Below are 15,313 nucleotides of genomic sequence, written 5' to 3'. Positions count from 1 at the left end.
CTTTATCCAGGATACATACATATGAACTTTTTCAGAAATTCTGGTCCACATTTATGACTGATGTTGACATTTATTCAAGTTGCAACAAACGATTTCAAAAGGAATATGTGTTTAAGCATACATATAGGTGTACACAAAAACATGTTCCTTAATTTTTCCCTCCTATTAGTTTTTACGTCTGTGGGCACAAGATGGATCACTGTATCTTATAGGTTACAGATGAGTCAGCAAAACAGTACTTTCAAATGACATGCAGAACCAAGTGGATGGCAGAAGGCCTGAACAATGCTTGATTTAGTAGTTTCTGCATGTTTTCATTTTCTTCATAGAAAAACAAACACTTTGAAGTGCTTTGCTAAAATATCTGCTTTGTTTGGTGGAGTGAGAAGGAAAGAAATTCTAGACTGGCTTGGGAGGGGATATCTGATCAATTCTTTTTTATCGGCAAATATGATGTCGTGGCCCTCTATTCTAGAAAATAAACATTCTGCAATTAAAGGTCCTCCACTACATATAATCAACATGTAAGTTGTCCAGTGTGGCACAAGTTTTCCTAAAATCAAAAATGTCCACTCCCAGCCCTGCCTCCCCCTCAACTCCCATATTATATGCTACAACTTAAAATCCACTTTATTTTATTGCAGTCTATTGTGTTTAATGAAAAACTTCTCATGAGCCAGGAAGTAGCTGTTTATAGCTGTGTGTTGTGGAAATCACAGCGAAAGATTAGAAACTGGAGTAAAATTGGTTACAGCTGTAAGAGAGAGCACATGCACAGGATAGAGACAAGCCTGCCCCTACACCCCTGACTTTGCTTTTCCTCTCATCCTTCTGGACTGTTCCTTTTCCATGCACCTGCTTCCATCTACTGTTATGAAATCTGGAGATCTGTCTTTTGATTTGTTGCTTTGCGCTCCTTTTTTCAGCTGAACCAAACTGAGCTGTGAGTCAGACTTTATGATATTATAGAATAAACCTGTTTTGGATTGTAGCCATTGGACAGGAGAAACTAGACACAACGGGGAATGTACTCCCTGGAAACAAACCAAGCAGTCTGGAAAAAGCAGGAGCTATCCTAATTTGAGTGCAATCTTTGTACCAAACCTCAAGTCTTCTACGGATTCCGTGGTCTGCCTAATTATTCCCACTCTCACTTGAACTAAGGACCATCTGCTACCCTGAAAGATTTGCTGGTATTCACCAAAACCAGGTAGGAGTCTCAGAAGTGTGGGTAGACTTCCACTACAGCACTCCTTGGTCACCATTGTCTTCTCTGCAGAGACAATGAGACTTCTATGTCTGCGTCACGGGACAAGGTGGAAAGAGAGCCAAAAGTATAACGTCTCATGCAGAGAGCAGTTATTAGTCTCCAAGAGGAAAGCAGTCACCTAAATCATTCCTCAGACTTACACTAATTTCAAAGGAACCTGCTCACTCATCTTCCAGCCAGAAGCCAAAAGCTGCGCCAAAGCATCAGGCAGGTTTTGGAAACAAGTGTGAAGGAAGAAAAATGGCCAAAGGTAGTTTGGGAACGTGCACAGTGGATGACTGGAAAAATAAACAAGTCAAAATTCCAGCAACTTACCATTCTATCAAAATTTCAGGTGAGAACAGAAGTTTAAGAATCAGCCGGAGTGATTAATTACAATACTGGCATTAAGCAAAAGACTAAAATTTGGAAATGGCAAATATGTCATCATTCCACATTTGATACAAGGAATTAAATGTTTTATGGATCTAAGAAAATGCTCTCATTCCTTCCATCTATGAACCATCTGTGGCAGATTTTTTTTTTACAGGGAGAGAGAAGAGAATTAACACGCCACGACGTCACCAGCATTCCTTCCTCAGCAGAAAAGGAATGAGAGAGAAAAATTAATCTTAGCCTCAGCCAAATGAATAATCAGTTGAATCTGTTTTGAGAGCTGTTACGCCATACGTTTCAGATCTACACACATCTGTGTCAGAAAAAAAATCACAGAATCATAGAATGGCCTAGGCTGGAAGGGACCTTACAGATCATTTAATCCAACCTCCCTGTCGCCAGGGACGCCACCTCTCGACTAGATCAGGCAACATATGGGGACGGAATGGGAATCGAACCCGCGACCTTGGTGTTGTTAGCGCCACGCTCAACTTACTGAGCAGCATCTACGCGAGCCATCTATTTATGTACCTGTTGTTTGCTAGGTACTTAATGAGAGGCTTGATTATTCAAATTGCAGTGTTTGCACTTGGCCAAGAAGGGCAAGGATGACTATTAGAAAATTTTAAATTAGTAACCTAGACAAATGACCGTGAGGTATCTAGTCTCCCCAGATTAAGTGCAAACAATAATATATGTGCTATATACAACAAGTTTTGCAAGCCAAAGGGATGTAAAATATTTAAGGTGTTGGCTGAGTTTTATGTCACTATAAACCATATTAGGCATACAGAGAGAGCATATAAGTGATTTAAGTAAGAGAGTTGGATATCTTTTACTAGCATTTTAATTGGGAAAAAATATTTTTTCCCTGGTATAGGTTACTCTGCTTAGAAGAACGAGTTTATGTAGCCATGAAAAACAAATGCTCAAGCTAATAACTTTTCAAATGCTACTGCAAATTCCTGTGAAACGTAACTACAGATGACTTCCTTTTGTTGCTGAGGCTAATGTTAAACAGCCATATCAACAGCTTTTGTGTATTTATTTTATAACAACACTAAGGAAGAGGGAATCCTAGCTACAGAGGTTATTCCCTGTACCAGCTTCCATCATAAAATTTGGATAGCCACATTGTACAAATTAAGGCCTTAAAATAGGCCTGTTCAGGAGTATAAAACATTCCTGCAGAGTTAAGCTGTGAACTTGGTCCATCTGATAAATTGATCCTTCAGAACAAAGGACTCGTGTAGGCTGTTTACAGCTGATTCAGTTTGATACTCTAACCTTTCCACATAACAATTAGGAAAATATTACCAAGTGAAGAATTGTCAAATATAGAGATATGAATCATCACGCTTTGACCTTTATATGAATGTAACAGAAAATATTTCAGATTTCAATACCTACATTGGAACTCAGCTACTAACAAGCTAATGTAAAATTTGATAGTATTCCCCAGCTGAAGTGATAACCCAGAATCAGCAGACCTGTGACAGGAGGACAGCTTGGCGCATGCACCACTCTAAACTCATCTCCCTAGTTTAAGGCCATGGAATATCTTCCATCATAGGCCAAGCTAGAAACACATTTGGTAATTTCCACTGTTTTCATATAAACAACATAAATCATCTAGATCTAAGTAAGAATGAATACCAATACAATAGTAAAATAATAGCAAAGTGAATATGAGCTGTACCTTTGTGACAGGCAGTTCCTTGGATTTAGACTCAAAGAGATGCTCCAGTTTGGACGTGTCTACCTTAATGGGTTCCAGTTTCGACCACAGGAATTCTCTGCAGCGTTTGTTGTTTTTGCACTGCCACTCAAATGGCCGTACCTCGTTCCAAAACAGACGGATGGTTTTCTTCTTCTTTATAAATGCTGGCTGACCCCTAGAAACCTGGGGTGACCCTAAACCCTGAGGAGTGCTGAACAGCGGAGGAGGAGCCAATAAATTAGCAGAGGGTGGAGGTGGAGGCGGACATCCAAACAGCGGGGGAGGTGGTGGAGGAGGCAAACCCAGAAAAGAAGGTGGAGGTGGTGGAGGGGGAACAAGGGAGTCCCCAGGACCCATATCCATGTCCAACACATCTACGTCATCCTCCTCCCCCAAGTCTGTAAAATCCATGTCTTTGATTTTCAATTCTCTAGGATTAGCCATGAGCTGATCCCAGATGTAGTCGGATTCCTTCTTTGGCTGTGCTGGTGTTTTCTCGGGGACCTGTTCACTGATTTCATCTTCAGGCACAGCTGTCCCCTTGGCCAGCTCACCACTGTTGAATTTTTCTGCAAAGGCTTTCACGCTGCCTTGGTTGTCCAGATTTCCAATCTCCATCTTTTTGACACTTTCATCTTTGGCCTGCTTCGTGGCCTGAAGGATAGAGATCCTGCTGGCTAGGCTAGTGAGCGATTCCTCGCTTTCCTCCGTCTCCTTCTTTTCCTCTTTCGCCTCCAGCTCCTTCTCGTCTTCATCCTTGGGCTTTTTGTTATGCGCATACAACATGTCCAGCATAAACCGCTTGTTGTTGAGGATGTTGCTGTACTGCTCATTCACACCAGCATCCTGAATGGTCTGTGACCACGGACCTGCAATCACACACACACGGATGGGAAGAGTCAAGGAGAAGGAGTCAGAGCACCAAGAACACTCTTTAACCCACTGGAAAAAAACTGGGGGACACATGCACAATTAGTCTGAAACTGGGTAAGCAGTAGCTTGGAAAATTTTGAAATAAGTGACAGTGCTGATATATGGCCCAATCTTGACAGGCTGGGAGTAATTCTCAAAAAAGAAGTGGGAGCAGAAAATAACCAGTGTAGCTCAGGAGGGACTATATAACTGTCAGAATTTCAAGGTTCGGATTTCTCCTGTCAGGTTTCACTTTGTACTTACTACACCATATTATACAGCCCACAAATGCTCAGAACCTTTGGTAATTCAGAATGGAGCTTAAATGACAATGGCACAAAACAAGCTATTGTCGTACTTTTCATCTGGCCATAAACTAGAACCACTCTGGAAAAATTTCCTTATAAAAGAGATCTTCCCTGGGTGATGCCAAGGTCAACACGTAACTGCTTTCTCCTCCTGCTCCTCCTCCCTCCCTGCTAGCTAGAGGAGGACACCTTTCACATCTGGCTGTTCCTCAGACCTCCTGGCTGAGTACCTGGTTCATCTTCACAAAACAGTTTGAATCACAGAGCAGCCTGCATATCCAGGTAGAGCTCTCAGGGCAACTCAGTAAGTATAAGCATAAGCACAGCTTTTAAAGTTATTTCTAGGAATATGAGCACCTTTACAAAATATTTTTGAAAATGCTGCTTACTAATCACTGTTACCCTTCCTGTAACCTATGATGGCATTGAAAGCCTAATGGCCTTCTTTGCAAATCACAATCAGTCAACATGTCACTGCAATGAAGCTTCAGCTTTCTGAATATTGCTTTTCTCAACAATAATCTGCAAAATACCATGTTTGAGACAGCACCTTAAATAGCAAACTACAGTGGTCAAATTGTAAAAATAAATGATGTAAGTGTCTCTTCATCTACATTTCCCTGAATATAATATTGCTTAACCAATGTGGATAATGTGTCCAAAAATTATGGTGCTTCTTTTTCCAGTGGGCATCAGATAAAGTGATTAAACACGGGCAAAGATAATTCTTCACACTTACTGAATTTCCTGTATGACATTCCTTCTGTTCCCCATAGTCTTTACACATTTTACCTACATATTTTTTTATAAACTTTATTTCTTAAACACATTTTATTTTGATTGCTAGCCTGCCTTTCTTTTAGTTTCGTGTGGTCAAAAATTTTCTTTTATACCTGTCATCTGCCCTTTACTCTTAAACTTCTACTTTATCTTTGTTTCTCCCATTATGCTCCCACCTTTTTCAATACTTTAGAGTTTTAAACACCTTCTATTGCCTCCTTCAACAACAAAGTTGCTTTCTTACCATGACATCTAGCTCTATGCTCTGAGAAGGTGTCCCTTTGGTGAGACCCACATCCAAAGCTCCACAACCCCTTCACTCATTTACAATAATATTATGTTAAAATGTAGGACAGGTCTCAAAGGACAAAGTAATGACTCACCTCTATGCCGATCAACCTCTAAACCACATTTTAAAAAGTGTCCAGAGGTCTAACCTCAGACATAAGAAATCTTTTTCAGCAATGGGTACAACCTTCTACTTTGCTGCAGGCCACTTGGTGTCTATTACTTATCTTTCCTTAGGCACTATTAATGCAATTGCTTTCTCACCTGATGGACAACATGAGTAGACAATTCCTTCCCCACACCATAGATTTTACCCATCTGAGCCCTGCGAGAGGATTTCCCCCTACTCCCAGTCTTTCCTTCAAAGATGTTCAAGATTGTTCTGCCTACAAATCCCACGTGACCTAGCTGCTCTCAGTTTCACCAGCTGAGATCCTCCAGGATTTTATCCTTTGCAAAACTGCTCGTTAAAATTTCCCCAGACATAATCTCTAATTTGGATTCCCCAAGCCTGCCTCTATCTGCTCCATTATCACTGTGAAGACTCTTGCTACCTTCACGGCCTTTTCTGAGCTCCTCTCTGCTAGTAAAGCTTTGCAATACCATTGGAGAAACAAGACTTGTTGGAAGCCAAAGTGAGCAGGATGGCTAACAACGGAGGAGTCAGGATCAAAGGATTTATTTCTTTGTCCTTAATGCATCTAGAGGCCACCTCATAAACAGCAAACTGATTGTTGGGAATGTGAGAACTCGAGGAGAAAGCACTCTCATTTCCTTTCCAAATGTCCTCACCAGCTAGAGAGCAAACAACTCACTATGAGAGACCTCCTACCTCACACATTCTAATAAATCTTTGTTCTGCTGGTAACCTAGGTCAATTTAAACAGAAAGTATATAAGCACGTAAGTAGAGTGGTAACAAGCTGGTAACAGACAAAGACAAGGGGAACCTGTTCTCCCTTATTTGTACTTGGACTATCTTGGACTATGCCACAGTGTAATGACATCCTTCATTTGCCACTTGTCCCGTCCCTTTCCTACATCTATATCCATCTACATTCCAGAACCATGACAATTCTGCAAGAGTACAACATCACTCCAAGTAACTTAATTTTGGTTCTGGTTGAAAAGAAGATAGTTCTTAAATTTAGAATGAAATTAGCAGAACGCTTCACAGATAAAAGATGTGATAGGGTTTAAACGTGAACAGTACAATCTGGCAGTTAACCTCTGTGAGGTAATCCTTGTGATTCAGAGTTACCTCTCCTCTGTCAGGAAAGGGTAAGACTATTTCATACGGTGAAGCAATTCTTGTTTTCCTACCCAGAATTTAGAAAACTTAGGACAACACACTCCACTGTACAGCCCTAAGAAAACTTGGGAACTAAATGCCCTAATGACACCACATTCCTTTATCTCCCTATAAAGAGGTGAAAAGAGTAACTAATCAATAAAGATCAAAATCTGCCTTTTACTTCCTCCCTTTATGTGCTGTATGACAAGCTCTGGTTGTCATCTTCTATCCAGGCAGAAAACTGGTTCTTAAGGTGTTTTGCAGGCTAGCAGCATATTTGTAGTGACCAGAACTACTGGTCACTACAGAACTTGTTTTTTCCAGACTAGGTCTATTTCATGTGCCTGCTCCACATGAGCTGAAGATGGCCATAGTCCAGACCTATCTTCAGCAGCTCCTGTGTATCTCTCTCTGCTTTCTGAAGCCTGACCAAGACAGGAGAGCTGGAGGGACACAACAAATGTCCCAGCCCTCATTGCTCTTTCTCTTCCACTGAAATGAGGAGAGAAGGTATCTGGAATCTCATAAATCATGTCAAATGACAAATGACAAATCATGTCATCATGGCCCCTTGTCTCATTGTTTTATGTCCCAAATTCTCTGGGAGATAGAGATGCAAGTTGCTGCAGCACAGTGATTCAGCAGTTAATATATTAATCTTAGGAGAAGAAAATGGTCTCAAATCAAAGGCTTTACTGTTCCTCAAACACAGAAACCCCATCATAGTCTGCAGATTTCCAAGCAGAGAGTAGACCAGACTTGGCCATGGTGAAGAAAGTCTTAGATAGGCGCAAAGCATTTGTTAGCTAATTAACACAACACAAGTACTGCTAGGTTAACATTTTTTTAGCACCAGAAACTCTTCATCATTGAAAAAGCTTCACTTTACCAGTTTCATTGTCACTGGTTAACTTGTCCTCTCTCTCTTCCCTCTCTAAAGTGCTGCTTGCTGAGGATATGCTGGATGCAGAGCAGTTGTCTTTTTCATTCACTTCCTCATTCTGCCTCTCTTTTTCACTGAGTATTGCACTTTCTTCTGGCTCTCTCTCTGGTCCTTGCTCCACCTCACTCTCTGGTCCCACCTCTGAAGCCTCTATTTCCTTGGGTGTCTCCGTTCCCTGCTCGGCCTCAGCCTCCTGCTCTGGTTCTGGTTCTGTCTCTGTCTCTGGTTCGGGTTCACTGGCACTCACTGGTGGAAAGAACAACGGGAAAAAAAGATTCACTTAAACAACGTAGTCATCTCAGGCTCACCTCTGGAAATGAGAGCGACGTGAAAGTTGCACGAGTGCCTTACAGAAAGAAAACAAAAAGCAAGTCCGCAGCATGCTGAACATACAGAGCAACAGACTGATGAATGTTGTGCGACGACAGCCCTGCACGTGAGAGCCGCCTGGCAAACCCCCTCGCTTGCTGCCTGGAGCCAGCCCACTGTTTTTATACATACTTCCACAGCTGGAATGTCGGATTCGCATAATGATTTGAACGAACCAGCAGAAAATGGGCATCCCACCTGAGCATGGCATTGACAACTCAGTGCCTAGACAGAGTCAGGAAGGAAGAAGTCTTTTAAAAAGCAAAAAGAAGTGTGGCTTTTGGTTGAATTTTCTTTAGGTTCTGGCAGAATTCTTTTTTCACCTGATGAGGAACACTTTAACAAAAAAATACAAATATTAGTTTTATTAATACAGTTGAATGGCACAGTCTGGAAATGGCACTGTCAAACATTTGGCTGACAAAAAACATATGTTTTTTTCATGCACATTTATTTCAGAATAGCCACATCAAAACTGAACAAAGTTTCCAACTGCTTGGCATATGGCACAAATTTAGTTTCCAATTGGTTGGCATATGGCATACGATGAGCTTTTTTATCAGTTGTCACACAGCACACACTGCTGATAGTACACTTGTTTTCTTCTTCTGTGACAGTGAAATCAATTCATTCACCTTTATGTTTTTGGCTATAACAGCAGATTTTCACATGCAAATATTCTCTGCATGCTGCAAAGAAACTGAAGAGCATCCACACATATTCACATCAAGCAGCTCACATTTTTCTGAAAACTGACATGGCCATGCAAGAGTGATGAAAATGGGCATGCATGTTACTTCTACATACTTGCCAAACTTCTGTACTAAAACTTGTGTTGGGTGGCTGAACTACCATGAGAAAGTCATACTTGTTTTTTTCCCTTCTGTTAAACTATTTTTCATTACAATATTGCAAAAGAGCCTTATGGACTTGACATGGACTTTGGATCACATGATATATGATGAGACATCAAGAACTACACAAATCTTTGAAGGGAAAAACCTATCACACTGGACTGTAATCCAAACATTTCAGTCCTCTAGGAATCAGGTAAATAGATTTATCCTGAGAAAGCACAAGTCAAAATAACGAAGGCCATAAGGTTTTCCTAAGATTGTTTCAAGTTGTGTGCCTATCCTATTTTCTGAGACACCCACACAAAGAATAAAGATTTCTGACAGTGCTTGTGCTTATGTTTAAAATAACACACAGGTTTTCAAACTAACTTTCAGTAATGAATCTTTAGTACCACAGTATTCCACTTTGCTTCATAGAATTTAATTGTACAAAATTACAAATAAGTTTTTTTGCCACTGATTTCACTGGAGCTAAGCTTCTACATTTTCACAACTGATTTTAAACTTGCAGTTAGTTAAATAACCAGACATGCATCTAATAGAAATGTACACATAATATGTTTAATATATAGCCCATGCTTACTTAAACCCCTCCAAGATGTTTGAAAGCACTCCCAGGCAGAAGCTTGCCTTTCTGACTCTTCTACACAGAGAGCATCTAAAGGTGTAATGTTAGATATGCGAGCAGCTCTGCACATGCTTTGTCTCGCTAAATGTACCTCACACATGACTGTACCCTGGCCACTGCCTATGAGAGAATCAAAATTACAGAGAGCTGGCAAGAAGCTGGCAGGCGTTCTGAATCCCAGTGGTGTGATTCTGACCACAGCTGTCAGTGTGTAGGTATAGCACAAAGGTATTTTAAAGTCAAGCCAAGATTTGACTGTAACTGAGATGGAAGCTTAGGAATCCTTCAGGAGTTCCTGGAACTAAGACGGTACCGTCCTGTGAAAGACTGAGCTTGCCACACTGCGTATGATCCTTATATACAAATATCATCAATTCATCATTGAATAATCACAGTTTTTAGATTTTCTAATTCTAATAGATAATAATGAAATAACAGATACTAATAAAATTCTAGTACAATTTTAGACGTGTCTCTCTAAAAACAAAGGCACTCATGCAACAACCAGAAAGATCAATTTCGGTTCACATGGAGAAAGAAGCTGACTAAAACGTGACCAGGACTGCTAATGCTTATGGCACTTTTGTCATCCTGAAGCTACACTGAAAATTCAACAGGATAAAGTTAGGGATACATAAGAAGTGCTTGAAAAAATAAGAATGTTTAGAAGAATCCTGGATACTCTTCAAACAAGGAATATTCCACACATACCAGAAAGACGCTGTATCTTATCAGAATCTAATATATTGCAGAGTCAAGAGCAATAGGCTGACACATGCTGCTCTTGTGGGTTTAAGGAGTATCAAAATCTAAGCACTTCTAGAACAAAAGATATGTTGACACTCATTTTGATAGTCTCTCTCTCTCTCTGGATAATATCAGACAATTCCCCTATAACCCAAAAAACTTATAGTGAGCTAAGTCCAGTACCATGTCTCTTAAAAAGCAGTTTAAAAACTAAGAATGTCAGAAAATAGTAGCAGGAGAACATCGGCAGCAAGCTAAACATGTGTCCATCACTTGCAGTTTCATTGTGTAAACCATTGTGCTGCTATTGGTGAGCCCTTCTAAAGATGTTAAAAAATACAGTTCTTAGTGAATGCTTAGTGGTGGCCTATTTGAAATGTGCTGGAACTTTCAGTCCCATATCTATTGGATCCACTTTCACACCAGACAAAACACTACTTTAAGTGGCAACTTTGTATGTGGCAAAAGAGTTAACTAATGGACCAGGCTCTGTCCCTTGTCTTCAGACTCCTGCTGACAGAGAGTGCAGAAACTCAGGGAAGGCAAGTATGGTCATACAAAAAAGTATCAACAGCAAAGGTGCTGTTCCTGAGAAATTAAGAAATATGATGCCATTACAAGGAACAGATTATTTTTTAACGAAAAACCACCCAATTCTTACACATACGGAGTTCTTAAAACTCAAGCTGGGATTGCCAGATTCAGTAGCACAGGTCATCTCTTTTCACTGACATTTGCTATTTTTCACACTCCTCTCAGGGCTTAGCTTGCCCAGTTCTCCTCGTCCTCCCTGCCCCACTGCTATTAAAACAAATGAGTGAGTAGAGGTTTTTAAATGAGCAGAAGTTTGCTTGCAATTGTATTAATCAGGAGGAGGAAAACTGAATATGGCTTTAAGGACTAATTTTTGAGTCATATGCCCACTTCATTTTCTGCCAGAACTTAATCTCTAAAAATTTATTATTGGAAAAAATGTGAAGATTTCTCGGAAGAATGAAATCTCCCAAAGAAGCTGGGTAACCTCACCAGAAAAGAGATGGCAGCATGATCCCTCAATGAATGTGTAAGTATTTTGTTGTTTTGAGAGATGGTGCAATCCACATTCGACATTTTCAAGACTCGATCAAGTAAAGCTTTAGCAATGTGATCTACTACACTCCGATTAGATGCTGGTCACAGCCTTCTTTTGAGTGAGAGGTTAGAGTGGAGAGCAAACTGCTCCCTTCTGAAAAATATGCCTATAAGATTATAATGCTATACAAGCACATGGAAGGAAACAACTTTTCTTGTGGCACTCAACTATAAATGAACTCTGAAGCAGAGAAGAGATGTTGTATCCCTAGTATCTGCTGATAAGAACTCAACCCTTCCATCTTACAAGCCCTGAGAGAGAACAAACACCCCTCTGGGTGCACATCTAATTTCCTCTCAGGGTAACAGATTAGGCAACTGCATCTTCATCTATTTTCTCTGCTCTCTACTTGGAGACGGGTGATATAAATGTCAAGTGTCTCTTTCAGAGGCATACAGTAAGTCTGAAGATGGCTACATCTACCTAAGCCATCTTGGTTCAATCACTCGGGCGTCACTTGAAGTGTTAGTTATCTTCCTTCATTTCCTCCAGCACAGGATTCTCCTTGCTGGGAATTCAGCAGGGACTCTCTTTCTCCATCCCTACTGAATTCTTTTCTTCCCATTCCTTGTGATGGTAAGAAGTGGCACAGAGAGATCACGAGTAAGGAGCTGACTCTTTCTTCATCAAGTCAGAAATAGCCTTTCTTTGTCCCTCACCCCAGTTCCTCCTCTGACTTCCTGTACTATGGGTCTTTTGGCTCTACAACTGGGGTTGGAACGTCCTCACTGCACCCTCAAGCACTCATGTACTTCTCCATCTGCTGAGATGCTTTCACTGGTCATACTTTAGGTGCTATGTGAACATTGCTCAGCTACTAATATGTTCAGAAGGCTTCCTGCTGCCCACTCTGTGCACTTGGGTTGGCCTGCTAACTTCCTGAAGCTGCTCCTCTCAGAGAAAGATTCATCTCCACTCCTTTGTGGACTGACCTTAGAGATGTCTTTTTTATTGTTGCCCTCCTGTACTGCACATGTGCACTTCATAAAATATTCTTCAATAAAATTACAAAAGAGGAAGTAGCTGCTCTGATAAAAAAAATACTAAGTTCCATTTTGCAGTTATGGGACTGCCTTCATTTCCTCTGAATGCCATAGCCCAAGTTTTACAAGAGTAAGTCTTACAAGACTTGATTACTTTAGTGGAACCAATTGCTTTATAGGAGAAAACACTTCAGCTCAGTAATGTATTGGGTAATGATACTGAGATGTTTCACAGCATGGGATACAATTCCACAGACAAAATCCATTTCCTTCTGAAGCTCAGTAGATACTGGATGGACAAAGTATACTTTAGCACAAATGGTATAAAATAAATCTGAAAAACACTTATTGTTTTGCTAGGAGAGGAACACACTTCCCACCTGACTTCTGGTTCTGAATTCTGTAGACAAATATCACACACCTGTTTATCACTGTTTTTGCAGTCTTTGGAGGGTCCTATGCACAGAACTGAGGAAATGTTTTCCTCCTGCAGTTTCATCCTTGCTTGGGAAGATGGTGACCCCCATGTTCAAAGTAATTGCTTGGGGTGCAAGTAATCTGGCTCCTGTCCATGGCTCTATTTCAGTTGTCCTACAATGAGCTTAAGCACATTAATGCCTCAGTTTCTGCATCTAGTAAGTGAGATTCATAACATTTCATAACATCCTCGCTTGTATTAGAAATTTTGTGACCAGCAGAAGAAGGGAGGTGATTGTCCCTCTGTACTCAGCACTGGCGAGGCCGCACCTTGAGTATTGTGTTCAGTTTTAGGCACCTCAGTATAGGAGAGATATCGAGGTGTTGGAGTGAGTGCAGAAGAGGGCAACAAAGCTGGTGAAGGGCCTGGAGAACAGACCTTATGAGGAGCGATTGAGGGAGCTGGCTCTGTTCAGTTTCATGAAGAGGGGGGACCTCACCATGCTCTACAATTACTTGAAAGGACATTGTAGAGAGGCTTGTGCTGGTCTCTCCTCACAGGTATTTAGGGACAGAACCAGGGGGAATGGTTTCAAGTTGCAACAGGGCAAGTTTAGGCTGGACATTAGGAAGAAATTCTTCACAGAAAGAGTGGTCAGACACTGGAACAGACTGCCTAGGGAGGTGGTTGAGTCGCCATCCCTGGATGTGTTCAAGTGTCGTTTAGATGGGGTGTTGAGTGATATGGTTTAAGGGTGAACTTGTAGTGTAGGGTTAATGGTTGGACTCGATGATCCCAAGGGTCTTTTCCAACCTGAATTGTTCTATGATTCTATGATTTCCTAAGAGCAGTAAAAGTTGAGATTTTAATTCATTATAGAGCATAAGAAACTCAGGTAATAGTCTAGAGGCCATGGCACAAACCCGGTAAACAAGCCTGCCAGCAGTTGGCTGATATCCTACAATCTGGCCACATCCCAGACGAGAGAGCCTGCCTTGCCCACATGCTCATTACTTCATATGACCTTTCCAATGCTCTTGGTAGGCCTGAAACAACAGTCCTAGCTTATGCACAGCTCCCACTGAAGTATGCAGATTTCAGGGCCCTGTTCTGCTGCTGTCCTGGCCATCTGCCCACAGCTGCCCTAGGCTGGAGGTTTATCCTGCCCGTTCATACGTTCTTCCTTGTAGTCCATCCACCAGGCTTTCAGGTGTTGCCCTCTGAAGCCTACTGATACTGCCCGGAGTTTTAGTTAAGACGTCCTGCCTTACCTGCGTATTGATAGCTTTGCCATATATTCTTGCTGCCTAAAGTTGCCCTGTACACCTGCTCCAAATGTATTCTCCAAATGGATTGTGCTCCATTTCATGCTGCAGGGTTTTTTTTTTAATGCTTCCAGGAGAAATATGTTAAAATAATCATCATAAAAGAGATACTTGCTCCCTACCCAGCTCTGAAATCCTAATGGTGGAAAAATCCAGCTTATTTGCTCTAGAAAACAGTCTTGTGCTAAAAAAAATGGGCACCTGGATGTTTCTGAATATCAGTGTAATAGAAAAATATTCATGTGTTTTAAGTTCAAATCATTCCACTGAGAGTTTTAAGGTGTCAGACAAGAAAACTGGGAATATGACTGGGAAAATATATAAACCTAAATTAAATAAACTTCACTTACTTAGTATAGTGAGGATAAACATATGCAGCATTTAGTATTTGCAACTTTTTTCCTAAATTGCGTTGCTTTACAGCATGCTACCAGCCATAACACTCAATAAAACCAAGCAGTGCAAGTTACAAATGCATTAATCACCAATAGCACATAGCAGGAAATCAAATAAAATAAAAATGAATGATGGTGATAATTCACCCTCAACATGCATTCTAGCTCCCAATGTTAATGCAACATCATGAGGCGTAAATATAAATCTGTACGGTGCGTGTTTTTTTTGCAGACTGAAGGAGGGGTACATGATGCAAGTGGCAGAATGACGTGCACACACAAAAAATATTGTTCTGTACAGCAATAAATTTTATGACAGCAAACCAACTGTGCAAACTCTAATTATAATCTCCTTTTTACTAATTGCTTGCGGTGTCTTTTAAGTACTTTACTACTTGTGCTACAATTTTAAGAGTATTTGTTGGTGTTAAAAATAACCAACATACCCTCTCTGCCTTCAATTCCAGACCTTTTCTGTTTGTCCCACTCAGCCTATGCTCTGCTGGAAAGTTATTATAATCTTGGCACTCATCTGTTGCATTTCTTTCAGGGAATCCACATAAGCAAAAT

At 40.8% G+C, this 15,313-nt stretch overlaps 1 protein-coding gene across 1 annotated transcript in view; it reads right to left on the bottom strand.

The window, feature by feature from the left end:
• Positions 1-15,313, bottom strand: part of FHOD3 (formin homology 2 domain containing 3) — a gene marked incomplete at its 5' end in the record, with an annotated part of 75,351 nt that overhangs the window by 51,500 nt on the left and 8,538 nt on the right. Inside the window, 2 exons of the mRNA XM_009877565.1 lie at positions 3,345-4,234; positions 7,836-8,135. Coding sequence (XP_009875867.1) covers positions 3,345-4,234; positions 7,836-8,135 — 1,190 coding nt within the window. The remainder of the gene's footprint in view (positions 1-3,344; positions 4,235-7,835; positions 8,136-15,313) is intronic.

This window comes from Apaloderma vittatum, unplaced genomic scaffold (assembly GCF_000703405.1).
Source record: "Apaloderma vittatum isolate BGI_N311 unplaced genomic scaffold, ASM70340v1 scaffold3491, whole genome shotgun sequence".
Lineage (NCBI taxonomy): Eukaryota > Metazoa > Chordata > Aves > Trogoniformes > Trogonidae > Apaloderma > Apaloderma vittatum.
Note: the sequence above shows the minus strand (reverse complement) of the source record. Positions and strands in the feature narration are given on the sequence as shown.